Below are 27,671 nucleotides of genomic sequence, written 5' to 3'. Positions count from 1 at the left end.
GGGAGAGCATGTCAGACATTTAAATTAAATAGAGAAAGGGAATCAAAGAAGCGAAAGAAATTCGGGCTAGGCAGGCAACTGAAGAGATAGCGAGTCCTCCCGAACAACTGCAACAGGGACATAGGCAAGCACGCTTTCACCGGCAGAAGATAAGGGATTATCGAGGGAATTTTTGATAACCGTTGTTTTACTAATTCGCTGCTTGTTTCTACGGATATTAAAATATCTAACTACTGGTAAGTTGTTTTCATATGATAATAACAATGTGTTACCAATTTTTTTCTTGCTGGTTAGCTTCCAATCAAGTTAGCCGATTAGAATAGATGCGTACTACTGTACTGTAATGAGGACTGTACCATAGCGTCGCAGTAAACACATTCAATGTATTGTAAAAATCTAAACCGCATTTTCGTCGAGTTACTGCCGCTGTTATCGTCTAACCTAAATACTTCCTCATTTAAATTTCCCATAACTTTAAGAGCATTATGTTCTGACCAATTTAATAATTTCGACAATCATCGGCTGGGTGATGGTGATGTGACTTGTTCTGACGCACCGGCACCGCTGCTAGTGCTAGCAGTACCAGTCTTGCTCCTACGATGTGGTCATCATCATGCAGCCCTTTCACGGAAGCCCTGGTTTTTAGTCTCGATATTAACTAAAATCCGGGTGCAGACGCTGAGTGCTCAAATTGCGGTTCAGCATTGATATTAAAGGATAGAACAACACTAATTATGCTGGCTAGTTATGAGGGTGTTTCTGTGTGTCGTGCTTGACATTTATCACTACCCTTGCCCCCTTGGTCTGAATGTGAGAGTAGCACCAGCACGAGAGGACAACGCTAGCCCCATATAGGCTGCCAAGTTAGCAGGCCTTGTCTGTGCCAGGGACACGTTAACAATGGTTTGATTAACTAGGGACAAATAAAAAGCTAATTATTTAATGCAAAAAATTGTCTGCATGATCTTTCACCAGATTTGGGTCTGAGGGGATTTTTACCTATTTCAAATACATTTTCGGTTAAATTTTGAGCATGGATGCCATTTTCAAGTTGTGGGTGAGCATCATGCATGACTCGTACTGTTATTTCAAGACTGTTATTCAATGAGTCATTAAGTATGACTCGATCATATCTGTACCATGTCTTTGATAATAATTTGTTTCAATCTCATGTTGAACAATTTTCACATTATTTACTTCTCTTCTATAGGCCTCAAGGGTCTATTATGAAGGTTTGTGCCTGCACTATTGAAAATATCTTGCTTAACAAAACTACAGACAAATGAAGTATAGCAATAGTGTGTTGTATACATATACAATGTCCCCATCAGAAATGGACATTGATGTGTAGTGAACCTTCCCTTCCTAGTTACAGCCTGTACCATAGCTCTCTATACTTGCCTACAGTGAAGGAGACGGCCTGTGAAAGGAAAATGAAGGCAGAGTAAAGCCTGGGTGTGGAATTTACCGTGCAGTGAGTCAAGCAAGCTTTTCTGTGTGATCTGGCTGGACAAGTCACCAGCCAAGATAGTGTTTCTCAAGATGTTCTAGTTGCGTTACCTGGTATTTGCATATCGGTGACGTGCTGTGTTTTTTGGCTCTCCAGTTGACAGACTGGTAATCTTGGCACAGGATGGAATGGCCTGTCCTCTAGTTCATTGCCTAACTACAGTGGAATTTGTAATACGTTATGTTATCACTGACTTTTTACCGTCTCTTTTCAGGTGCCTTAGTATGTGACATGTTCAGTCTTGTGAAATACAGAACATTTCAAGCTTGTGTCTAGCATATACAGTGAGGAAGGGCATTTTTGTATTTTCTGGAGGACACTTTGCAAATGTATTTTCACAAACATGGATTGATTTCAACAGTTTTAACTTGCACAACATCAAGAATGGCTGCTGCAATTTTAACCCTTTTTCTAAAGTCAAGTATGTTCATTAGAACCTTTTATGTTCCTTTTTAATGATTGGGTTGGAAATGACAACGTTTCACTTGAGATGGATGAAACAACATCCTTTTAGGCCTGTATGTCTTGAACACATGGTTTCTGATGGACAGGTTCGTTGTCATCCTGACCATCAACCATTGCGTCTTCCTGTACAGATGTTGGTCCGTACCATGTAATTCCCCCACAGACTGACGGTAAATCGATTCGCAGTGCAGAGCGATACAGGAAAGGTTGAACAGCAGAGCTACAAGTAGAAGCCGAAACACGCTCTCAGCGGGAAGCTGTTTGCTGTTTCATCTGTTGCGTGCCATCACTGTTGTTGTCTTTGGGATGCCTCAGCTCGGCCTAAGTAGGTTCCCAACGCATACAGTTAATCACAGCTCCTCTTCAGTGATGCCACAGGTCAGTTAGATGATAATCCTCCCTAATCCCTGCTCCTCCCCAGCCCCGGTTGGGTGATACTCGCCCTGGGGCTATTGTTAGGACACCTGCAGTATCCCTGGGGCTGATTACTATTTAGAGTGTCGCTTATTGTTAGTTGTTGTTCAGCCTGATTCATTCATCGGGTCCCTGAACAGCATTCTGTCTATTGTAATAGGCAGATACTAAATAGAGCTGTTGGTTATATAGGTAGGAGTTTGTGTGTTTGTGTGTTTGTGTGTTTGTGTGTTTGTGTGTGTTTGTGTGTGTGTGTGTGTGTGTGTGTGTGTGTGTGTGTGTGTGTGTGTGTCATACTTGTATACTCTCGAGACCTAAGGAACAAGTAAAAAAGTAGCAGGACAAAATGCATATCATTCATCCTCTTCTAATTGCCATTGTGTGTCAAGGAATGTGAAACAGTCTGTCCCTTTTGATTGCTACAGTATCTGTCCTTTGCAAGCCAAGTCAGCTATTTTCCAAGAGAATGATTGGCCTAGCAGTTTTCATTTTATTCCGTCTTAGCTAGTGTTTGTTGACGGCTAACAAGGCCTTGATATTCTTCTAGATACACGACCACAGCTCACAGGAAGCTGACTTCTCAGCCTATGAGTCTGAGATGTCTGAGGTGTGCAGACCTTTTGTTTCTGGGCAGAACTAACAACCCGTCAGTGTACTACTTATTGTGCTGACTTACCAGGCTTTTGTGTTCGTATTAATTTCATGTTGCAACTCATGCTTCAACTTTACTACAAGGGTGTGTAATGCCTGTTCTCCTGTCACTAGCTGTCTGTTAAATGATGTCGCATGCAGCTAGTGAACACTGAAATCTTGATACAATGCTGAACCAGCATACCGTGGTCTTGTCAGTGCCATGTTTTAATATGTGCCGAGTACTTCACATTCATTTTAAGAGGGTGAACAGTCTCTACTGGACACACTTGTTTTTTTTAATTTATTTTTTAACTTTCTACGAATCAGAGGATGACATGAAGTTGAGACACGGGTGATGGTTGGAGATGGGAAATGAACCCTGGCTCCAACTACATGGCATTTATGTGCATGGAGCTGGGAGTGTTACCACAGGCCCACTGCTTGGCAATGTTTTTGACACATTTTAATTAAAATAAAATATTTTTTGTGCAGATGCCAAAGGCTGTTGTCCAAAATAGATCTGTTTATATTTAGTGATCTGTCATTAATGTCATCTTTGTGTTTTGGTATAGGACCACTTTTAAATACAGTGTATTTTTCCTTACTCCTACCAAAACTAAAATAGTAAATAGTTTGTACGAATGTACTGTGTTCAGTTTCTAAGATGTGTTGCTACTACTAAATGTTTAAATTCATAGGTAAAAAAATAAACATTTGATTATTTAATCTGTTGTTCTCCATCTTGATATCTATGGGGCATTATGAAGCAGTTTTTGCAAGAGATTAGGGAGTCCGATTGATTGTGTAAGTTACCCCGCTAACTCTGTCTTGAATGGTAGTGCTCCCCACAGATCCAAACCTGAAAGGATGTAATAACAACACCAAACCTGATCTAGGCCCTACTGTAATAGTTACCTTAATTTGCATGTTTGCTTTTCAAGATTTTCAGGTTTGAATTCATGCAGGCATTGATACCAGGTGTTGTCTTCTAGCTGTTTAGTTATGTAACAACGTGCCCTAGGTGTGGAATGCTGGCCAAGCCACATCGCATTCGAATGGCCAAACCACTTGGCATTGTTGTGTTACACGAAGAAATGTGTAGAGTATGAGGGAGGGGTCTCACCTTGTCGTGGCGCGTGCGTGGAACGGCCGGACTGCAGGCCCCTTCCAAATGTATGTTGTATTCACCAGTAAATATATTGAAACGGTACAAACTGCATGTTGACTAACTTCACGTTACTTTCTTTGTGCCTTAGGAAAATACTGTGATAAATGACCAGTCTCATTCAGTCTGGCACAAAGTGTTTTTGCTTTGACAGATAATGACCTACCGTTAATTTTGCATTCCAAAGTACATCCATATAATACCAAGCCATGGACTGTGTGTCAGTGGTAGCAGAATCATGATCTTTCACATTTAACTGTGCAAGCCCGTCAACATTCATTCATTATAATTTGTTGCATTATTATTACAAGTTAGGCTGTTAAATTATTTTACTGGAATGAAAGTACCCCAAGTTCACAATCTGAAGTAATTTTGGTCGTTTTGCTTGTGAACCCTTAGTGTATCTTTTTATTTTTCTTGAGCAGGTTTCAGTTAACACAATTGTAGGTAAACCAAACTGCAAAGGTGCTTTCTTGAGGCAGGAGAAGCTCCATTTCAAAAACGTCCAATCTAGTCAAAACCCTTCTCTAGTTTTGCGCACAAGCAGCTCCCACAGATCCTTCTTAGAGAGTCAGTTCATTTTGGATGGAAAATAAATGTATTCATGCAACTGTGTCAAACCAAATTGTCTGTGAAGGGAAATGTGCACATCCTCAGTAGATAACATATTAGTAGATAACATAGCAGTTAGTGCCCAGACTATGTTCAGGTGCTACACACACTCTGCAGCTCATCAGCTTATAGGATGTATGCCTAACCTATCAAAAGGCTTTATCATTAAAGGGGAACTTAACATACTGACCCTAGTTCCTCTGTAGTGTACTTTTTGGTCACTGTATATTGATTTGTCCCACTGTCCAATCAGGGCCTAATTAACTAACTATAAATATTTTGGTGCTGGGTGTTCACTATGTAGGCTTTTGTTCTTCACTAGTTTTCACACACTGACAGCCTACATGTGAAACCAACTGTAATTTAATTCCGATGGACCTAGAACTGAACCTCAGGAGCTATCTGGGATTGCAGCGCAGTGTGTAACTCTCCTGTTAATTAGGGGGTCCGGGAAACTGCAGTGCTATTGTTCAGTTGGTGCCCCTGCCCTTTGTGAGAGGGCTAACAGTAGGCTACTGTGTGGACTGCTGGGGATGTGGCTTTAGCAAGGAGCACAGCGCTTCACTGCACCTCTCAATGAACCGGGAGAGACTGGTCGGCCCCTCCCCAGCTGTCTTATTGGTTGGCTGGCCGATGCTGAATTGCCTGGCCCAGAAACCAGGAACAAAGGTTCTGAGCTGGGTGGTGTTTTTCTTTCGCACTACTTTCACACTACTAAATACACACACACACACACACACACACACACACACACACACACACACACACACACACACCAATGATGCTAGTGCTGGATATCGACCCCCCCCCCCCCCCCCCCCCCCCCCCCATCTGTGTCAGTGAGGGTTGACCAGCCCTGTCGCCTGAGGTAAACTAGCTGGTTGACCTAGAAAGCACCTTTCTTTATTACCTTATGCTAACAAGGTTTTAAAGGCTGTTCCTGTTTCCACAGAGTATCACTCATCCCTGACTGGTCAAACAGTTTCAGTCTATTGTTGTTCATCTAAGACACCTTGCAGGGGTTAAAGGAGTTTACCGCCACTGATGACAGGCAGTTAGAACACAGCTGCGAGAGCAGAAAATGTTTCTGGGACAATGGGATATGTCCTCAAGGGTTGTTTTTTGTTCTAGTTGTCTGTCTCCCCTTCTGTTTCTTCATGTCTCCTCACCGCGACTCTGAGAGTTGACCGTATGCTGTCGGTAACTGAATACTATTATTGCTGCTGCCATCTAGTATATCATGTAGCTCTTTATTGATAATGCATGAATGTAACATCATTAGATGAAGTAGGGTACTAAGTTGACTACTTGTATATCAATTTTCATTTTCATTGACGCAACATGAAATACCTTTTCGGTAATACAATAAGGTATTTCTTAACAGAGTTAAGTAAAATAGCATATTGCAGTAAAACTCTTGATCTATAGGCCTATATCTGTAGATGTTCAGATGTATTTTTCATTTCTGGTCAGCTGTGACTACAGCAAGCACTACTGTATACTTTTATTGGCATATTTTGGTACAGATAACATTTTTCTAATTCATTAAAATCATTTCGCCATCAATCTATACATAATACCCCCTAATGACAAAGCGAAAACACGTTTTAGACATTTGGGCCAATTTATTATCACAAAAAAACGATCACCTGCATAAGCATTCAGACCATTTGCTGTGACACTCCAAACTGAGCTCCGGTGCGTCCTGTGTCTTTTGATACTGCTTGATGTCTCCAGAACTTCATATGTGTCCTGTGGCAAATTCAATTGTTTGGACATCACCGACACTACCCTTGAACCTTTTCCCATTTTAATTTGTTAGTGCCTCAGTTGAATGCATTTTAATGAAGATTTCTCTTTCCTACACACCCTTTTAAATTTTTTTTTATTGGATTTAGGTCAGGGTTATGACTGGGCCACGTAAGGACTTATTTTTATTTTATAATTTTTTTACTGCTCAACAGTAGATTTAGCTGTGTGCTAGTTGTCCTGCTGAAAGGTAAACTGGGTACTGTATGCATCCGGGTTGGGTTTCAGTCAATTTCAATTCCATGTCAGTAAGAGGACTGACATTCCCTTCTAACTTTTTATGACATGGCTACTATGAGTGAAACTGTTTCACCGAAACTTACGATTTGGTACGATGTGGTGTCATGTTTCGATACTTCGACAAAATAAATGCCTGAGAAATGTGTGCAATTTGTATTTAGATTTTCCATTTCTTATTTTAGTACATGGGTAGCTTGAATTCCCAGGAGCATATGGAAGCAAAGGGACAACAAAAAAGCGCAGTGCCAGCCTTATAACATGCAATAAAATAGTCATTGAAAAAGCACAAGTGCATAGTCCAGCAGGATATATCAAAATGAAGTCCCAGAGCAGTGCCTGAAACAAAATTTGACCACTTGAAACACGTTATTTCAATAGAAGATTTTTTTATTTTTCTTTCTATTTTCCATGTAAAACATTTCATTACTATGTGGATAATTTTATCATGTTAGTTTATATGCCACAGATTTATGCAACAATATTTTTTAGCCATATATATATAATATTTTCCTAGCTATACTATATAATTAATGTATTGTTGGGCAGGCAACAATACATGAGCAGCAGGCATCAGGTGTTTTTAAATAAAATGTAAAATATATATATGAATGACAGCGATTGAACAGTGAGCTTTTCCCTAAGCCTAATAAAAATGACCCCTAACCGAATCTCTCTTCCTGCACAGAAACCCTTTCTTCCCAGGATGGAGGAGATCGTTGTGGCCGGTATATCAGGCCGGCTTCCTGAGTCGAACAACCTGGAGGAATTCTGGGAGAACCTCTTTAACGGGGTTGACATGGTAACAGAAGATGACCGGCGGTGGAAGCCAGGTGAGCCCCTGTGAAGATTTATGACCTGGATGTAATTATATTGACCCAGGAACCACTGACATGTCATTGCTGTTGTTTGTTCACATTATTTGTCCTCTGAAAGGACACGCTGTTAGCTCAGACTCTTGCACAAGATGTCTTGCATCACTGTATTGATCTGCTTCCTAAGTGGATGAGTAGCTTGTTTTGCGTCTGAATGTCTATCCGAAATTATTTCACTCACAGGAAATTGCTCTGTTCTAGAAGAACATTCTTACAATAGACCAGGGCTAGGTTTGCCAATAGCAATGGAACTTGGGCTTGTGTGGCTTTTAATTATGCATCTTTCCTGCAGTGTTTTGTCACACCAAGTGTCAGTACTGATAGGATAGAAAGGCAATGCAGACACATTGCTTAGACATCATTAAATATATTGAGGCAGCATACAGTTAGGAAAATGTATCTCAATTGAATGAGTATTTACATTTGTTAAGGAACTTGAAAAATATAGCCTACTGAATTAAGCTGTATAGACTTAATCGAAAATTTGCTAATCAGTAATCTTGGTCTTGGACTTTTTTTCAAATCCTTTGCTTGTTTGAAACAATCACAAAGATGTTTAACTTTGTATTTGTTGTCTGTGAAGGCATGGGTGTTCACAGAGAATCAAAGCCTCCTATCAGCTTCAGTTTAGCTGAAACCTTCTGCGTATAAAATGGTGTGGAAGGGTGTGAGAGTTGCTAACAACGTTCTTCGCTGTTCTGCGAGGGGACTGAGGCGGTTTGTTAAGGAGCATTTTCAAGTTCAAATTCTATAAAGGCAAATTCGGTTAGGCGTTTGGAGATGTAACTTCTGTTGGAGCTTGGTTAAATCAATGAACTTAGCCTTAAGATGCTGTTGGGGAAACCGGCCCTGGTCAGCTGTACAATGCTGAATGTTTCCTCTGGTGTTCTGTTCCATTCAGTCAGCCTAGTGCCCAGTATCCACTGCCCACATAAATTACCCCTCAATGAATCCTGACTAGTGCTGGTAGCCATTAGCTGTAAGCAGAGCCTCTCATGTGTGAGGGCGCTACACTGAAGGCCTGTTGTGTCGCAGTCTGCTCTGATGCCATCACTTTTCACCACCTAGTGGAGCACTGGTACTGTAGCCTTGGCTTCTCTCACCATCTTTCTCTTTCTCCTTGGCACTGCCTTATTCTCTCCCTCATTCATTCCTGCTCTGTGTCTTTCGCTTTTTTTCCTCCCTCTTGTTCAGCCTTTCCTCTTTTCCTAGTCTCACCTCTATCTCTCTAGCTGTCTCGCTCGATTCCTCTCCTCGCCCTGTGAATAGCACTTTTCATCGGACAATGCCTAGCAACCGGCTAAAGCTCACATTCATGTGGTAAAATGCTCTGGGTTGAAGGCGAGCCCTGGACCACACACGGCAGGAGGCGTGGCGGAGGAGGAAGAAAGGCCAAAGAAAGAAATGGAAGGGCCTGTGATGCTGTATTCATAGATACTGAGAGGATTGAACTCTAGACGTGGGTTTCAGAGGACTTAGTGGTTAGCGCTTTGGGCCACTGGTCCCGTCGAGCTCTTATAAGTGGCTTTCTGGATGACAATAAATAAGAAGGACTAGATATTACAGGTTTATCGGTAGATCACTAACTTTAGGCTGACTGGTCACCACCGTGTGATGAGGTTGTTGATCCTTGGATGTCCATGTTTCATTCCTAGGTCTCTACGGTCTTCCTAAGAGGAACGGCAAGCTGAAGGACATCAGCCGGTTCGATGCTGCGTTCTTCGGGGTCCACCCCAAACAGGCCCACACAATGGACCCTCAGCTACGCCTCATGCTGGAGATCACCTATGAAGCCATCGTAGACGGAGGTAAAGAGAGCAGGCTGGACCAGTGGACTTTTATTTTGAAACTTTGTGTAGATCCCTATTAGTTATGTTGCAACAGCTGCTTTTCCTGGGGTTGGGGTTGACCCCAAAAGGTGATGTTTACTCTTAGAAATAGACCTGAGTTAGATGTGTAATGGGATAGGGTCTACTTTCTTTACATTACCTTGGAAATGATGGACATAATACAATGACGAGGCGGACCTAAGTCCCATTGCAGAGGTAGCTTTTCCAAAGGTTATGAACAGAATGGAGTTATTTCCATCGCCATGGATGCCAGCCAGTTGGGAAATCTTTTTCTTCTGTCTAATGTATTTTTTGTCAGGACACTTTTCATTGCATTCAAAGTTCACATTAGAGATACAACACAACTTTGCTGAATGTTTTAGCAAATAACAATAGCTAGGCAAACTAGCAACATGTGGCATGATGTGACAGTTTTTAGTGGCACTTGTCGAAGCTTCAACATGAACCATGTTAAATTGTCAGATGCTCCAAATATGTAGCTAGCAAAGTAAAAAAAATAATAATAATAATAATATTGGATACATTTGCATTGTATCCAACATCAGTATGGTGTTTCCAACTGAACCGTTCGTTAAAGTGTAACGCACGTTCTACAGTTTCCTCACAGCCAATCAGAGCCAAGTATCCAAGAACACTGAGGTCTACATGTCTGTAATGTGTTTGTGTCCAGGTCTGAACCCGACAGAGCTGCGTGGCAGCAGGACTGGCGTCTACATCGGGGTGAGTGGTTCGGAGGCGGGCGAGGCCTTCAGCAGAGACCCCGAGGAGCTGCTAGGATACAGCATGACGGGCTGCCAGCGTGCCATGTTTGCCAACCGACTGTCCTATTTCTTTGACTTAAACGGTACGATGTCAATCTGTAGCACTGCAGTGCTCTACAGTAACCTAATAGTATCAGTTGTCTTCAGCGCAGCCCGTTCCAGAATTAAACAAATAGTCCCCCACCCCCTTTCTCCATCCAGGCCCCAGCACAGCCATTGACACGGCCTGCTCGTCCAGCCTACTGGCTCTGGAGAATGCCTTCAACGCCATTCGCCACGGCCACTGTGACTCCGCCCTGGTGGGTGGGGTTAACCTGCTGCTCAAGCCAAACACTTCAGTGCAGTTCATGAAACTGGGCATGCTCAGTCCGGACGGAACCTGCAAGTCCTTCGATGCCTCAGGTAAGAAAGACGGGGAGAGTCCTCTGTGTTGAAAGGATGCCATGAATAACGCAACTAGGTGTCAAATTAGCCGAGAGTAAGCTTAACGTCCTGATATCACAGCCGAATACAGCAGCAGTATATCCTGCCTGACCCCCCACCCCCACCCCACACAGGAAACGGGTACTGTCGTTCGGAAGCTGCGGTGGTGGTTCTGTTGACCAGACGCTCCATGGCCAAGAGGGTGTACGCCACGGTCCTCAACGCTGGGAACAACACGGATGGATACAAGGAGCAGGGTGAGACTCTTCATACGTCATGACATCTCTGAGGTCCTCCCCGTTGACCTGTAGGTGTAGAAGGGAAGTTGGCTTGCAACATGGTGTCAGCTCTGCCAGTAGGTTATGTGGAGATTCCACTCTTTCTTAGTGTCTTATGACCTGCTTTACTGCAACCTTTGACTTGGCTTAGAGCAACATGTAATCTATGACCTGGCTTTCATATGTGGCCTGTACCCTTATGCCAAGCCGTTGCCCAGGGTACATTTTATTTTCTTGGGAAGAGCACAGTTCCCTTGACTTTTCAGTTGCATTTGCTGTAATTCCTTAAGTTGCTCAGTCGGTGGTGAGGCTTCTCTGACCCTCTGTGACGCACATTCACACTCACCTTTAATCACTAGATACATGTACTCAGAACTGTATAAACACACACACACACACACGCCTGACAGTTTCTAGATAGGATTCCATGGTGGCTGGCAACACGCTTTCAAGTGGACTAATTTCCAAGTGGGACAAAGGGTAGCTGTCATTTTAGGATGATCCATATGTACACACCCCTCCCTCTGCTCTGAAAACGCTGTTCACACACACACCCCTAGTCATCAGAAACAGTCCCGGACTAGTGATCCGGTCAAAACAGGCAGCTGGCACCCTGAGGTAAAGGCTCCATACTGACTGGGCCAGCGCTGGGTGACCTCTGATACCACTGATGTCTTTTAGGTGTCACGTTCCCATCAGGGGAGATGCAGCAGAGGTTGGTACGTTCTCTCTACCAGGAGGTGAACATCACACCAGACCAGGTGGAGTACGTCGAGGCCCACGGCACTGGGACCAAGGTAAACAAACAAACAAACAAACAACATGACACGCCAAAAGGGACATTTTCCTTACCGCTTGTCATCATCCCTTTTTCCTTCCAGGTCGGCGACCCGCAGGAAGTGAACGGCATTGTTAGTGTTTTCTGTCAATCAAAGCGTGAGCCCCTTCTCATTGGTTCCACCAAGTCCAACATGGGTCACCCAGAACCTGCTTCTGGCCTCTCTGCCCTGGCCAAGGTAAGGGTTGACGATGGGCTGTGTAAGACCCAAACGAGAGACCTGTTCTCCAATACAGAATCACCGTGTGTGTCGGTTTTTGGCTCGACCCAGCGCTAACATGTCCCTCTCTCTTACCCTTTCTGTCTTCCATATTTTTTTACTATTCGTCTGTCCTCACCTTTTGTGTCTCCGTCTTTCTGTTTGTGTCTCTGTCTGCAGGTTGTGTTGTCCCTGGAGCGAGGAGTGTGGGCTCCCAACATCCACTACGACAGCCCCAACACCGACATCCCCGCCCTTAGTGACGGCCGTCTCCGCGTCGTCAACGAGCCCATACCGGTCGGCGGCGGCATCGTTGGCATCAACTCTTTCGGATTTGGGGGTTCCAACGTTCACGTGATCCTCCGCCCCCCTGGTCGCGACGCGGCCGATCATGTCAAAGCCCCACCCAAGACCCCCCCTGAGTCCTCGTTTGTACCCAGGCTGCTCCAGGCGTGTGGTCGAACGGAGGAGGCTGTCTCCACCATCCTCAGGAAAGGGAAGGAACACTCGGGCAATGACAGCTTCCTGTGTCTCCTCAATGACGTGTCAGGGGTGCCCACAGCAGCGATGCCTTACAGGGGCTACACTCTGATTGGCTCCAAGGATGACATCACAGAGGTGGAGAAGACTGAGGCCACGCCCAGACCTCTGTGGTACATCTGCTCAGGTGAGTGTTGAGGTATATGTGTATGAACTACTTATGTGGACCCAAAAATGCAATAAGTCTAACTCTGTAGTTGCGATAATACTGTAATACAGATGAAGTATTTGCCTGCCGGTATACTGCCGGTAGTGTTAATCTGTCGGTCTCTGCTCTTCAGGGATGGGCACCCAATGGGGAGGAATGGGCCGTAGTCTCATGCAAATGCCGGAGTTCCGGGAGTCCATCCTGCGTTCGGATGTGGCCCTTAAGGACACAGGGATGTGTGTGTCCAGTCTGCTCATGGAGGCCGACGAGAGCACCTTTGAGGACACCGTCCAAGCCTTCGTAGGCCTCGCCGCCATACAGGTACAGTGGAGCAGACGTCTCGGCTAAGGGCAAACCAACATGGAGTTACAGATGGTTTAGTATGAAGAAGTCTACAGTCAAAGCACATTTGTAGGCTCATGTCAACTTTGGCTTGGCAAGCCCATGCACAAAAAGTAATACATAATACAGTGTAAATGTGGTGCCATGTGCTGACCATCAAATCACATGGCAGGGAACCATAGTGGTTAGATCCTTATAACAGAAACCAAATGTTCTTGGGTTGCTGAAGTAGATTAAAACATTATTCATCTTCTGATAAATGTATAGTTCTGGCATAATGTGTGGCACTGATCAATCTCAAACCACTGGCTATTTTAATCCCACCTGCAGTAGGTGAAAAGAAAAATACTATAAGTGTTCAAAAAGCACTACAGGTCATTATTGAAACGTAAAGTTATAAAGTATTCAGAAATTAGAGTAGTTTTTCCCCAAACAAAACATACTAAAAAAATGGAATGAGGTCGCCGTCGAGCCAAGACGTTAACCGACCCCCGCCGTCCCTGTCTCAGATTGCCCAGATCGACCTGCTCCAGAAGCTGGGCCTTCAGCCGGACGGCATCGTGGGCCACAGCGTGGGAGAGCTGGCCTGTGGCTACGCCGACGGCTCCCTCAGCCACAGCGAGGCCATCCTGGCTGCCTACTGGAGAGGCCGGTCCATCAAGGAGGCCAACCTGCCGGCTGGAGGCATGGCTGCCGTTGGTGAGAGAGGACGGTTGGAGTTGATGCGTTTGTTTTAAATGGGGTTTATTCAGGGTTTATTGACGCCCCCCCGCCCCTGCCGCCCCCCCCGCAGGTCTGACGTGGGCCGAGTGTAAAGCCCAGTGTCCCCAGGGTGTGGTTCCAGCCTGTCACAACGCTGAAGACACCGTCACCATCTCCGGCCCAGCGGTAACACCCTTTTGCTCCCTTGTAGTTTGGGCCTCGTTTAAAATCCCTTTTAATGCTGCACTGTTGACGCCCGCTCCGTCTGTGATCTACACACTTCAACTCTTTCGTCTGCCGTCTACAGGAGGCTGTGAGAGCGTTTGTTGGCCAGCTGAAGGAGAGCGGCGTGTTTGCCAAGGAGGTCCGTAGCGCTGGCGTGGCCTTCCATTCGTACTACATGGCTGCCATCGCCCCGGCGCTGCTGGCTGCTCTCAAGAAGGTGGGCGAACCTGGGAGCCTTCGAGTCTGTTCAGGGACTTTAAACTGAACTCATTCACCTATCCTAATAGACGCAAAATGTGTGCCAAATCTCTGACCCTTTCGTTCCCTCCAGGTGATCAAGGAGCCCAAGCTGAGGTCAGCCAGGTGGATCAGCACGTCCATCCCCCAGAAGGACTGGGACAGCCCCCTGGCTCTGTACTCTTCAGCAGAGTACCACTGTAACAACCTGGTCAGTCCTGTCCTGTTCCAGGAGGGTCTGAGCCTGGTTCCTGACAATGCTGTGGTGGTAGAGATTGCCCCACACGCTCTGCTGCAGGTTTGTTTACAGACAACATAGAAACGCAGACATAGAATGTATCACACACACACACTCACAGTATATTAAACCACTCAGAAATATGAATACTGACTTTGGACACACCATGGCGGAGAACTGGAGATGACTCCAAATGTTCAGTCGGGAGTAGATGTACTCTGTGCTAGGACAACCATCTTTCTTCTGAGATGCGCACAGCTTTTATCAGTCTAGTTTCGCTGTCTTTCAGCAGTGTCATTACTGTCCTACTGTGCCTGGGTTGGGTTTGGTGGTGTTGCCTGGGTTCTTTTCATTCTTTGTGTGTGTGACACAATGGCCTCTGTCTCCCCCTGCAGGCCATCCTAAAGCGCAGCCTGAAGCCCACGTGTTCTATCCTTCCACTGATGAGGAGAGGCCATGCCAACAACTTGGAGTTCTTCCTGTCCAATGTTGGAAAGGTCTACATGAAGGGGTCAGTTCCTGTTACGAACACACGCCTCGCCTGATAATGGCGTTAGTACACAACTAATGCTTTGCTTTTCTCAAAAACTACTTCTTTTCCAGACTTCAGTGGAATGACCTTTTATAGTATTCTGTCAAATATTTTTAATTAAATCGGTCTCAGGGACCATTTACCCAAATTACCAACTGACATATTGGTTTGTCAATAAAAAAGCTTATGAGAGTATTATATGCCTTCAGCCCGATCAGTTTTATGTATGTCAAATGTTTTGAGTCCTAAAAATACATGGGTGAGATATCTCCTTTGAAATATATATTTTTTATAATTTTTATTTGATTAAAAATCACAAAAAAATATACCACACATGGTGGTTACATCAAAAAACACCACAACTTAAAGCCCCTCCCCTTTTCCAGAAACATCTCATATGGTGTGGATCCCCTTGCCATCAAAAGTATTTATCCCGGTTAGAAAGTGAAAAGTTGGGCTTCATCTCTGTCATTAGAGGGAATGACATTGGTCTACAGTCAACATGCGCTTTTATTTGCTTTGGACTACAGCTTGTTAGATGCGTGGTGGTGTGTTGACTGAAGTGACTCACTGTCATCAAGCCAAAACATCACCGTGTGGATATTTGCAGTAGTGAAATCTAAAGGTCAGATGTCTCAATCCCGGCTGTTCCTGTACTGTGTCCAGGATCGCCGTGGACAGTAAGCAGCTGTACCCCCCCGTGGAGTACCCTGTGCCCCCTGGCACCCCCTTGATCTCCCCCCTGGTGCAGTGGGACCACTCCCAGACCTGGGACGTGCCCAAGGCTGACGACTTCCCTTCCGGCTCTGGAGGATCCACCTCCGCTACCATCTATAACATCGGTGAGGGAGACACCATGTATCTATTATGTCTGAAATTCAATGTTAGGACATCTAGGGGTGCAGGCAACCCCTCCTTGACAATGCAGCTACCTATAACCGTTAGGCCACAACACACACAACCCTCCAACCGATGTTCTCTTTCTGCCAGACATGAACCCTGAGTCTCCAGACTACTACATGATTGGCCACTGCATTGATGGGCGTGTCCTGTACCCGGCCACTGGTTACCTGGTGCTGGCCTGGAGGACCCTGATGAGGAGCCTGGGTGTTGTCATGGAAACCACTCCTGTCACCTTCGAGGACGTCACCATCCACAGGGCCACCATCTTACCCAAGACCGGTGAGTGGACCCATACGGGTTGTGTTTATAATGAAGAACATGTTTTCAAGCGTTCCGGCCTCTGGTTTGTCCTGTTTTGCCGCTCATTCTCTCCTGTTCTCTGTCTCAGGTTCAGTCCAGTTGGAGGTGCGTCTCATGCCCGCCACCAATCGCTTTGAGGTCTCTGAGAATGGAAACCTGGCTGTCAGTGGTAGGTAGCCTCATAAAATCTGAATAGCCACATTTTTCTAAACTTGCCAAGATAAATGTTAAAGAAGTTAATGGCATCCAGATTGAGAGAGAAATGGTGAATGTCAGGTGTTTATAGTGTGTTCCATTCAAGCACCATTATATTCTAATAACTACTATAAACAGACCTCATATGGTCCTTGACAGTCTCTCACCTATCCCACAATCCTTTCTGTCTGTTCAGGCAAGGTGAGCATTCTTGAGGATGCAGCGTTGGACTCATTCCACTCTCAGATTGGTGAGCCTATTGCTGGGGCTGATGTTGACTCCAAACTGCGCCTGACGGCAAGTGACATCTACAAGGAGCTCCGTCTCCGCGGTTACGACTATGGCAAGACCTTTCAGGGCATTCTGGAGTCCAACAACGCAGGTGGGTCGGTGTTCAGATGATTGGTGGGTGGATGGTGGGTTAGTGGGTGGGTTGTTGGTCAGATGGATGATGGGTGGATGGTGGGTTAGTGGATGGGTTGTTGGTCAGGTGGATGGTGGGTTAGTGGATGGGTTGTTGGTCAGGTGGATGGTGGGTTAGTGGATGGGTTGTTGGTCAGGTGGATGGTGGGTTAGTGGATGGGTTGTTGGTCAGATGGATGATGGGTGGGTGGATGGTGGGTGGGTGGGTGTACCTGTCTGTGCCTAAGAATAGGTTAAAGAAATGGCCTGTTGACTATTGTGTGGCCAGTTTTTTATATTAGAATTACGTTGATATTGTCAGTAATTGAATGGTTGGTTTTTATTTTTATTTTCCTTGACCCTGGTCTGTCCATCGTCTCTGATTGGCTGCTGTAGGTGACAGTGGGATGTTACAGTGGACTGGTAACTGGGTGACCTTTCTGGACACCATGCTGCAGATGATCGTGGTCGGCCTGTCAGGACGCAGCCTTCGCCTGCCTACACGAATCCGCTCTGTGTGTGTGGACCCCACAATACACCAGGAGAGGGTCATTGAATACGCAGAGGACATGAAAGGTATGTACTACACACACACTCCGTATCAAGCCTTCCATTTCTTTTATTTGACTGTTTTTGTCTCTTTCTGTCATCTAGCGGTGGTCGTCAATGTCAACCGTTGCCTTGACAGCATTGTGGCCGGCGGAGTCCAAATCTGCGGGCTCCATGCCACTGTAGCGCCGCGTCGTCAACAGCAACAGAGCCCACCTACACTGGAGGAGTTTCTGTTTGTACCCTACCGGGAGATGGAGTGCCTGTCAGCCAATGAGAAGTTGGGAGACCAGCTCAGCCACTGCAAAGGTTAGCGCTCCTGTTTCATTTATCTACCTTCCTCATCCTGATGATGAGGAAGTCATTTTGCTTTCAAGACAGTTTCCAAAATCTTACAATACTTCCCATATTTAGCTGTAGGACTAAATTTAACAAACTTCTTTTGTTTCATGAATCTGTCCAGACCTGATCCACAAGCTCCAGAAGAAGCTGGCTCCTCAGGGAGTCAAGCTGTCCATCCCCGGCCTAGAGGGGATGTCTGACCCTGCTGTCCCCCGCCCAGAGCCCTCTGAGCCTGGTTTGCTCCGGCTACTGTCCCTGCTGTGTGGTCTGGAGCTGAACGGTAACCTGCGGTCAGAGCTGGAGCAGACTGTAGAGAAAGAGAGGGGTTGTCTCCTTCAGGACACACTGATGCACGGCCTGCTGGACGGGCCAGCCTTCAGACATTGCCTGGACACGGCCCTGGAGAACACCACCCCTGGGAAGATCAAAGTCCTGGAGGTGAGGTGTCTAACTCCACATGGCTCTAATGACCGAGACACACATTCTGCCCTCTTGTAATTCTCAGTTTTGTGTGTGTGTGTGTGTGTCTCTCTCAACCCTATCCACTCCCTCTCTCAGGCTCTCTCCAGTGATGGCCAGCTCTTTTCCCGTGCTGTACCCCTCCTCAACATCCAGCCAATGCTTCACCTTGACTACATCGCCACCGCGACGACCCTCGACCTACTGACTCCCCATCAGACCACCCTGGACGCCCTGGGAATCACCTCGGCCCAGTGGGACCCACAGCAGGGCCCAGTGCCCGGGGGGGCGGTCGGAGGGGCTGACCTGGTGGTGTGTAACCACGCCTGGGGGACCCTGGGGGTCGGGGCGGACGTGCTGGTGGGGAACCTGGCCTCTGGGGCCAAGGCGGGGGCCTTTGTGATGCTCCACACCCTGCTGAAGGGAGAGACGCTGGGGGAGACGGTGGCCTTCCTCACCTCCAAGGACAGCCAGAACAACCATCGGGGACTGCTGTCGCAGGTCAGTTCACTCTCAAGTGGATGAGGGGAAGCCAGGGCAATTCCCTGTAGTCCAAGTACTCGTCCGTGGTTCTCAAACCTCTCCGGGGATCCATGCCATGCACTAGATGTAATCCAAAGCTAGCGCACCTGACTTATCTTGTCTACCAATTCTCAAGCCCTTAAGGTTTAAATGCCCCTGTGTCGCCGGAGACCGTTTCCTCCAGGATGATGTTTAATTCTGTTGTTCGTTTCTCCTCGTCTCTAGGCTGAGTGGGAGGAGGTGTTTTCTGATGCGTCTCTGAATGTACTGGCTGTCAAGAAGTCTTTCTATGGCTCCGCCGTCTTCTTGTGTCGCCGTCGGTTACCCAGTAGACAGCCCATCTTCCTGCCTGTGGACAGCATGGACTACCAGTGGGTGGAGACACTCAAGGTGAGTGTGACAGTCTAGGTTGTTTGACACACACAAGTTGTACTGGATTTAAATAACCGCTTACCCCTGAGTCTGAAATAATGTTGTTTTTTTCCTCCTAGAATGCTTCGCAATATCTATTAACAGGCTAAATGACATTTTCATGATGTTGTTCTAGGAGGAATTTGCACACGTACCATGGATCCGCTCCAGGGCTTGGCCAAATCTAATTCCTTGGTTTAAAACGAAATGAGATTTTCACTGGCCATTTACTTCAATAACTGTCAGTTTTTTGTCCTATTGTTCCCCCTCAGGCAACACTGGCTGAGCACTCAGACTCTCCTGTTTGGCTGACAGCCACTCAGGGCCACTCTGGGGTGGTTGGCATGGTTAACTGTCTGCGCCAGGAGCCGGGGGGAAACCGCATACGGTGAGCCTGGTCACGTCTGGTCCCTTAAACGTGTGTGTGTGTGTGTGTGTGTGTGTGTGTGTGTGTTGATATACTTGTATGTTAATGAACTTTGTATGTATACAGTTAATAGCTATTTTTTGCTCTCTGGTAGACTGAACCATACAGAACAGTGATTCCCAACCTAATACTGTACTCCCCATCTCTACTGTCTTTCCAGGTGTGCGTTTGTCTCCAACCTGTCAGATTCCTCTGTGTCCCCAATTCTGCAGCCGACCCATAATTCCATGCAGTCTGTGCTGGAGGGAGACCTGTGTATGAACGTGTTTAGGGATGGGCACTGGGGAGTGTTCAGACACCAGCTAATCTCCCAAGGTACGGCCATTCCACCATGGTTTTACTGTGATATAATGGTTCTGCTCTCCTGGCATGTAATTGGCTTTACCGTGTGTGTCTGTGGTTCCTACCAGATCTGAGTGAGGAGTTGACGGAGCAGGCGTATGTCAACGTGTTGACCCGCGGGGACCTGTCCTCTCTGCGTTGGATCGCCTCGCCGCTCCGCCATTTTGTGGCGAGCAGCCCCCACGTGCAGCTGTGCCGTGTCTACTACAGCTCCCTGAACTTCAGAGACATCATGCTGGCTACGGGGAAACTGCCCCCAGATGCCATACCAGGTACGCACGCACGCACGCACGCGCACACACATGTACCAGTATGTGTACCAGTAATGAACACCCGCACAGCTGCCTACACACACCTGATTTCCCTCCACCTCCCTCCTTCCTGTAGGTGACCTGGCCCTGCAGCAGTGCATGTTGGGTATGGAGTTCTCTGGCCGTGCCCCCAGTGGTAAACGAGTGATGGGGCTCCTTCCTGCCAAAGGCCTGGCCACATGTGTGGATGCTGACTCACGCTTTCTGTGGGACGTCCCAGACAACTGGTGAGACCCCGGCCCGGCACTTAGCCCTGCCCGGCCCGGCACTTAGCCCTGCCCGGCCCGGCACTTAGCCCTGCCCGGCCCGGCACTTAGCCCTGCCCGGCCCGGCACTTAGCCCTGCCCGGCCCGGCACTTAGCCCTGCCCGGCCCGGCACTTAGCCCTGCCCGGCCCGGCACTAAGCCCTGCCCGGCCCGGCACTAAGCCCTGCTGGTCTGAGATGCTTTGTGAATAGGTACACAGAGCCATGTTAGGACCTTGTGGGTGAACACGACAGGCTACTAACAGCCTGCCGCTGACGCCTGGCCCTCTACGTGGTGGTTAGTAACCCCAAGTCCTCCCGTCCGCCTTTCTAGGACCCTGGAACAGGCAGCGTCGGTGCCAGTGGTCTACGCCACAGCCTATTACTCCCTGGTGGTGCGAGGCAGGCTCCGCCCAGGAGAGAGTGTTCTCATCCACTCGGGTTCAGGGGGTGTCGGCCAAGCTGCCATCGCCATCGCTCTCAGCCAGGGTTGCAGGGTCTTCACCTCAGTCGGTGAGTAGCGGAGACGTGAACACACAGCCTGTTGGTGTCAGGACGCTCAGTGTGAGAGGCAGATGTGACGTAGCAGGGTTTTGGGTTTCAGGTTCAGCAGAGAAGCGGGCCTACCTGCAGGAGCGTTTCCCACAGCTCACTGCTGAGTCCTTCGCCAACTCTAGAGACGCCACCTTTGAACAGCACGTCCTGCTACACACACAGGGAAAAGGTCAGACACACACAAACACTTTAACTATCAGCTCCTATCTAAACTAACCTCACACAAACAGCCACAACTCAACCATATAAATTGAGCATCATGAAACTTGGCCATTAAAAACATGCAGTTACACCTTTTACATGTTACCTACCTATTTGTAGCCATCCAGTATAGCTTGTCTGTCTGCTAGCCTAGCGTATTGTATAGTCTCTCTGCCAGTCTGGCGTATTGTGTGGTCTATGCCAGTCTAGTGTTCTGTGTGGTCTCTCACTGTGTACCCTGTCTTTAGGAGTGGACATGGTGTTGAACTCACTGGCTGAGGAGAAGCTACAGGCCAGTCTTCGCTGCTTGGCCCGACATGGTCGCTTCCTGGAAATCGGAAAATACGACCTTTCCAACAACTCTCCTCTTGGTGAGTACACAACACTGCTACTGGTCTCTCCATGGTAGCCATTTTGTGCCCCACTCACTGTGCCACTGTGGCTGTTCTTTGAACATGTCCCTGTTTCCAGGTATGGCTCTCTTCCTGAAGAATGTGGCATTCCACGGGATCCTGTTGGATGCTCTATTTGAGGAAGGCAACAGGGAGTGGGAGGAGGTGTCTGAGCTGTTGAAAGAGGGAATTGTGGGAGGTGTAGTCCAACCACTGAAAACAACAGTGTTTGAGAGAGACCAGGTAGAGGAGGCATTCAGATACATGGCCCAGGGAAAACACATCGGCAAAGTCCTACTGCAGGTCAGTCACTCAACCACTGCTCTTTTCCTGATTCTTTCAATAGTTATCTATTATCTATTCTCCCTTCATCTCCATACATCTTTAAAACTTGTCCAACAAGCTTATTACTTATTGTTATACCACATTACCATTAATTACACCTATCCCAGTTGGTTGTTCCGGTCAGATATCTGTCTGTTACATGTCTCTCTCTGTCCTCGTCTAGGTTCGTTCTGAGGAGAAGGGCAGTGGTGTCCAGACTGTGGGTTCTCCCCTTTCACTACCCGCCATCTGCCGAACCTTCTGCCCCGCCTCCCAGTCATACATCATCACCGGCGGATTGGGTGGCTTTGGCTTAGAGCTTGCCCATTGGCTGACGGAGAGAGGTGCCCGCAAACTGGTGCTCACCTCCAGATCAGGCATCCGCAACGGTAAGAAGACCGCATCTAATAGACCTTCTTAAACATTTCTGACTTCCTGTTGTACGGTTTTGAAGTACAACCAAGATTTTGGTATTATCGCATTAGCTACTTATTTGTTGTGTTTTCTTTGTTCAGACCGGGAAGTGCTTTCCAATTGTAAATTATATCTTGCATACTTCCATTAGTGAGCGCGTGCAGTCATTTTACGCATCGGTTCATGTTGCCAGGTTACCAGGCGAAGCGCGTGCGTGAGTGGCAGGGGATGGGAGTGCAGGTGCTGGTTTCCACCAGTGACGTCAGCACGGAGGAGGGGGCTGAGAGACTCATCAACGAGGCCTGCAGGCTGGGGCCTGTGGGAGGAGTCTTCCACCTGGCCATGGTACCACCTCTCGCTCTCTCGCTCTCTGGTTTTGTTTGCTAACTCTGTAATCTCACCTGTCCCTGTCTCACATGACTTAACCTGTCTCTCTCTCTCCTGTCTGTGTATTTACTAGGTGTTGAAGGATGGAATGCTGGAGAATCTGACTCCTCAGCTGTTCCTGGATGTCAACAAACCCAAATACAATGGCACCCTCCACCTGGACAGGTAAGACATCAGTCCTTTTGGAGCCTCTGTCGGTCTCCTGACATTCTCCTGTCTCCCTGTTGAAAGGATGTGCTGACGGCCCGCGTTCGTAACGAAACTCGTTAAATGTCTTTCATTCTTCCTATTCACAGAGTGACCAGGAAGCATTGTCCAGACCTCCGCTACTTTGTAGCCTTCTCGTCTGTTAGCTGCGGCCGCGGCAACGCCGGCCAGAGTAACTACGGATACGCTAATTCCGCCATGGAGCGCGTGTGCGAGCAGCGGTGCCATGACGGCCTGCCCGGACTGGCCGTCCAATGGGGTGCCATCGGCGACGTGGGCGTGGTCCTAGAGACCATGGGCGGTAATGATGTGGTGGTGGGCGGGACTCTCCCGCAGCGCATCGCCTCCTGCCTGGAGGTGCTGGACCGCTTCCTGTGCGAGCGGCGCCCGGTGATGTCGAGCTTCGTGCTGGCCGAGAGGAGCGCGGTGAAGAGCGAAGGAGCAGGCCAGCGAGACCTGGTTGAGGCTGTGGCCCATATACTGGGTAAGACCGGGCGGAGGCGGCCCTCCTCCTGTAGACCAGGAGATCTGAACCTGGGTTTGGGAGTCCGTGTCTAACGGTTCTCCCCTCCCTCCACTCCCCTTTCAGGTGTGCGTGATGTCAGCAGCCTGAACTCTGACGCCTCATTGGCCGATCTGGGTTTGGACTCTCTGATGGGAGTGGAGGTGCGTCAGACGCTGGAGCGAGACTACGACATCGTCATGGCGATGAGAGAGATCCGACAACTCACCATCAACAAGCTCAGAGAGCTGTCCAGCAAGCCAGTAGGAACAGCAGGTCTGTGTGCGCGTGTGTGCGTGCGTGTGTGCGTGCGCGTTCCATGTACAACAAGCAAGGACTTTGTATAACAGGCGTGTGTGTCCGTCCTGTTTCCAGAGTCCGGTCAGTCTCCGTTGAAGAAGGCTGGTGTGCGTTCCCTGCTGGAGTCGGACCTCAGCTTGATGCTGGTCAACCCGGACGGCCCCACCGTGTCACGGCTCAACGAGGTGCAGAGCGCCGAGCGCCCGCTCTTCCTGGTCCACCCCATAGAGGGTTCCATCGCCGCCTTCCGCACCCTGACCGCCAAGCTCAGCGTGCCCTGCTACGGCCTGCAGTGCACCAAAGGTACACACACACACACACACACACACACTATGTAGCTCAGACACTTCCTCCTGCCCTCACACACACCATCGGCCACACTCTGGAAACCTCATTCAAGCGTCTGAACCTCTCCGTTCATCTCCCCAGCTGCTCCGCTGGACAGCATCCAGTCCCTGGCCACGTACTATGTAGACTGCATACGGCAGGTAAATACGGACACGACTACGTTTTGGGTCTACCAATGTCCTAGACAATTTAAGCAGCGCTTTGAATGCCTCTATGCTCTGCGTCCGGGTCGTTTGTGCAGGTGCAGTCGGATGGACCGTACCGGATCGCCGGCTACTCCTTTGGGGCCTGCGTGGCGTTCGAGATGTGTTCCCAGCTGCAGGCTCAGGGGGGCAGCGTGGAGTACCTGTTCCTCTTCGACGGGTCCCACTCCTATGTCGCCGCTTACACACAGGTGACAGCCCGCACTAACACGTGTACCACACGCAGGCGCACGCACGGGAGGAGATGTGGAATGTAATACAGTGATTAGAACCGGCATGTATACACAGTGAACATCCTAATTAACTGGCGTGGAGGCAGCCAGAGGTTAACCTGACATCCTGTTTGTCTGGCAGAGCTACAAATCCAAGCTGACCCCCGGGAAAGAGTCCGAAGCCGAGACTGAAGCTCTGTGCGCCTTCATCCAGCAGTTCACTGGCATCGAGTACAACAAGGTACCTACGACTCAACGTGCTGTGCTACAGAACGGCTGAGGGAACGCTAGCCTAACGTTAGCCTAGCGTTATACCTGACTCCAGCTGTTTCTCACCTTTCTGGCTTTACCACCCTGTTGTTTTTCTTTGCTCCCTCTCTCCTGTGCCTCTGTAGTTGTTAGAGACCCTCCTCCCCCTGTCTGATCTGGAGGCCCGTGTCAACATGGCGGTTGACCTCATCACCTCCAGCCACAAGAACGTCAGTAAAGACTCCCTGCGATTCGCCGCTGCCACCTTCTACTACAAACTCAAAGCAGCCGACGGATACGTCCCGGCGAGCAAATACCACGGCAACGTCACCCTGCTCCGCGCCAAGGCCAGCAGCGACTATGGCGATAATCTGGGGGCTGACTACAAGCTGAGTGAGGTGTGTATGTGCGCGCACGCGCGCCTGTGCAGACGAAGAGTCACTCAAAGGCCTGTATGTACATACGCATGTTGCTATAATGGGGTTTTCTTTTCCCAGGTGTGTGACGGTAAGTTGTCGGTCCATGTCATCGAAGGAGACCACCGCAGCTTCCTGGAAGGCGAGGGGGTGGAGTCGATCACCAGCATCATCCACAGCTCACTGGCTGAGCCGCGCGTCGGTGCCCGGGAGGGTTAGACCAATCCCGTCCCCCAGCTTCCTCCTACTCCTGTCTTTAAACCGAAACCCCGACTGGTCTATTTATAATGGGCGCAGCACCTGACCTATCGAAACTCTTAGCTCGCTGCTACAGGGTATGTTCCCATGGGAACCATGTGCTGTATGCTTGTGCTTTATCAATATGGTCTCTCTTATTTGTACATTTAAAAAGTCCTAGGATAAAAAATTCTGGCAACTTCTACGACATTCCCAGGTTTACAGAAGTCCTGTTCGAAAGATTCTCTGACTTCCTGCTTTTACATTCTGAAACCAGGATTTATTTCCTAGAGTTCCTTTTGTGAAAGTTACCAGAGTTTTACAATCCTGTCTGTTTATCATGGTTAGAGTCTTAGCATCCAGTTAGCTCCTACTGTCAGTCCTAGTGCTCCAGTTACAACTAGAGCGTGTCTCAGCCTTGTAGCTAGCTGAGCATGTGAGCCTGGCCTCGTTAGTCACTCGCTAGCCCTAGATAACCTACCTAGTTGTTGTGACAGGACTGCTCAGCCGACAAGTCAGCTGGTGGCTCTTTAACTTGATGAAGCTGTGTGTGTGTGAACTCGGACCCTCTATCTGCGCACCTTGTGTATTTGTGTGTATGTTTGTGCATGTTTGATCTTCTGCCAAACCCGTAGAGCCCTCATGACCCAGACGGTAACGTCTGTCCTGTACATAATGTGGCCCCCATCTCTCACCGATTGGTCTAATAATTGTCCAAGCTCTCCACCTGGAAACCTAGTGTGACTTTCTTAGGAGGGAACCAGTGTTAGATTTTTTTTTTTTGTAGCGTCTTTTGATTGTTTTGCCTGAAAGGATTTGTTTACCAACTTTGGTTATAAGTTATGATTCCTGTTTTCGTACATTTTTAAATGTTTGTTTCGTTGCCTTGGCAGAGATGCAGTGACCTGTAGTGTTGTTACTTTGGTCTCCTTGAGGTAAGCTCACACAGTGGAATGTTTAACACTCCCAAACACCCAACCCTGTCAACTAAAGGGGTTACTACAGATACAGGCCGGGTGTATTTAACACGACGTACTTGATTAAATTAATAACTTAATCATATTAATAATTTTTACATTTAGGAAATAAATGGGACAAAACAAATTAGTACTGCATGTATCAATCTTATTTTAGAACTGAGGTACCGTTTGATAAGAGATAATGGGTTAAGATCTATAATCATGTGTTGCCTCCTGTGTGAGTAAACTTTTTAGGACAGACTGGAAATCTACAGTTCACATTTCTATGATGTCGGCATCTTTGACAACAACAAAACAATGTATGCTTCTCTATGTAACTTCAATGGATCACTAATAATACAAAATTAACATTGTTTTTAATTTCCTTCAATGTGAAGACCTTCCCTAACATTCCTGAAATGCTACATAAGACTAATGTTTTAAATATGTAGAATATGACAGCTGGCAACATGCAGTGCTTCGTAACGCTTTGGCGTCTGTAAGAGACTAGAGCAGTGGTACAGTATTTGGGTAGTGACATCCTGCTAAACCATTGGTTGTGTTCAGCAGCGTACAACTGAGGAGATGGTTTCGCTAATGAAAATGAGGGTCCTTTTATTGGATGAATTCAGTTCATACCTCCCTGTTGAAAAATATTATTTCCCGTTGCCCACTGAACACGAACTGTCTCACTGAAAGGGTAGTTGTTTTGTCCAAGCTTTCCTTTTTGTTTGTGATGTCACGTCAGAATGCAGACACCGCTGTGTGGACTCATTGATCTGAAGTATGGCCTTGTTTTACAATAGGTAGAATTGCTCCCTAACAACTAGTCTATGATCAGATGATGTACTGCCCTGCTAATGGTTCATATTAGGGGCTGGGTTATCCGATACAAGACTTGTAGTTACAGGACAGCTTTCTGCCTCCCACTGTTTTTGAATCCTATGACCTTTTCTGACCCCTGAAGGTCTTCCATGATGTAAGATCAGGGGTCCAATCCCAGAATGCAACAAACTGATCTGACCTCTGAGACTTCTAGTCAGGTCTATGAAGAGTCAGGTGGCTGATTCAAGCATGGCGATTGGCTGCAGTAGAAAGGAGGAAATTGACAGTGTGCTTTTTCTGTATTTTTATTTTTTTCTTCAGTATTTATTTTACTAGTCCAAATAAAGAGCTCTCACTAACATCCTGCCTTTGTCTGTCTGTCTGGTTTCACTGTACATGTATCAGGGTGACTACCACTGGTCATGGTGGCAGAGGACATGTGTCCATTTGCACGCAGGGTCCATCTAAGGTTTGGAGAGATGCTGACTCACTGAACGTCC

The 27,671-nt window shown here is 47.6% G+C and overlaps 1 protein-coding gene across 2 annotated transcripts; it reads left to right on the top strand.

Annotated features, from left to right (window-relative positions):
* fasn (fatty acid synthase) lies at positions 1-27,532 on the top strand. 2 transcript variants are annotated; one of them, XM_010888630.4, is made up of 43 exons: positions 1-236; positions 7,534-7,678; positions 9,376-9,528; positions 10,241-10,414; positions 10,533-10,733; positions 10,889-11,011; positions 11,714-11,829; positions 11,914-12,048; positions 12,250-12,736; positions 12,891-13,078; positions 13,609-13,798; positions 13,893-13,987; positions 14,109-14,243; positions 14,358-14,561; positions 14,897-15,012; positions 15,700-15,875; positions 16,024-16,215; positions 16,325-16,405; positions 16,628-16,813; positions 17,230-17,409; positions 17,488-17,691; positions 17,846-18,162; positions 18,283-18,684; positions 18,931-19,095; positions 19,389-19,504; positions 19,704-19,858; positions 19,954-20,157; positions 20,273-20,423; positions 20,775-20,953; positions 21,045-21,164; positions 21,445-21,567; positions 21,668-21,891; positions 22,097-22,301; positions 22,520-22,671; positions 22,787-22,878; positions 23,010-23,404; positions 23,510-23,698; positions 23,798-24,025; positions 24,152-24,210; positions 24,312-24,464; positions 24,628-24,726; positions 24,881-25,132; positions 25,232-25,369. In XM_010888630.4, the coding sequence occupies exons 2-43, from the start codon at positions 7,552-7,554 to the stop codon at positions 25,367-25,369; spliced, it is 7,581 nt and encodes a 2,526-aa protein (XP_010886932.2). In that variant the 5' UTR covers positions 1-236; positions 7,534-7,551. The 2 variants fall into 2 exon arrangements, with proteins under 2 accessions (XP_010886932.2, XP_034148367.1); XM_034292476.1 differs by lacking the exon at positions 1-236 and having other exon boundaries at positions 7,552-7,678; positions 25,232-27,532.
* Positions 27,533-27,671: the final 139 nt, after the last annotated feature.

Source organism: Esox lucius, chromosome 5, assembly GCF_011004845.1.
Source record: "Esox lucius isolate fEsoLuc1 chromosome 5, fEsoLuc1.pri, whole genome shotgun sequence".
Lineage (NCBI taxonomy): Eukaryota > Metazoa > Chordata > Actinopteri > Esociformes > Esocidae > Esox > Esox lucius.
This window is presented reverse-complemented; position numbering and strand designations above follow the sequence as displayed.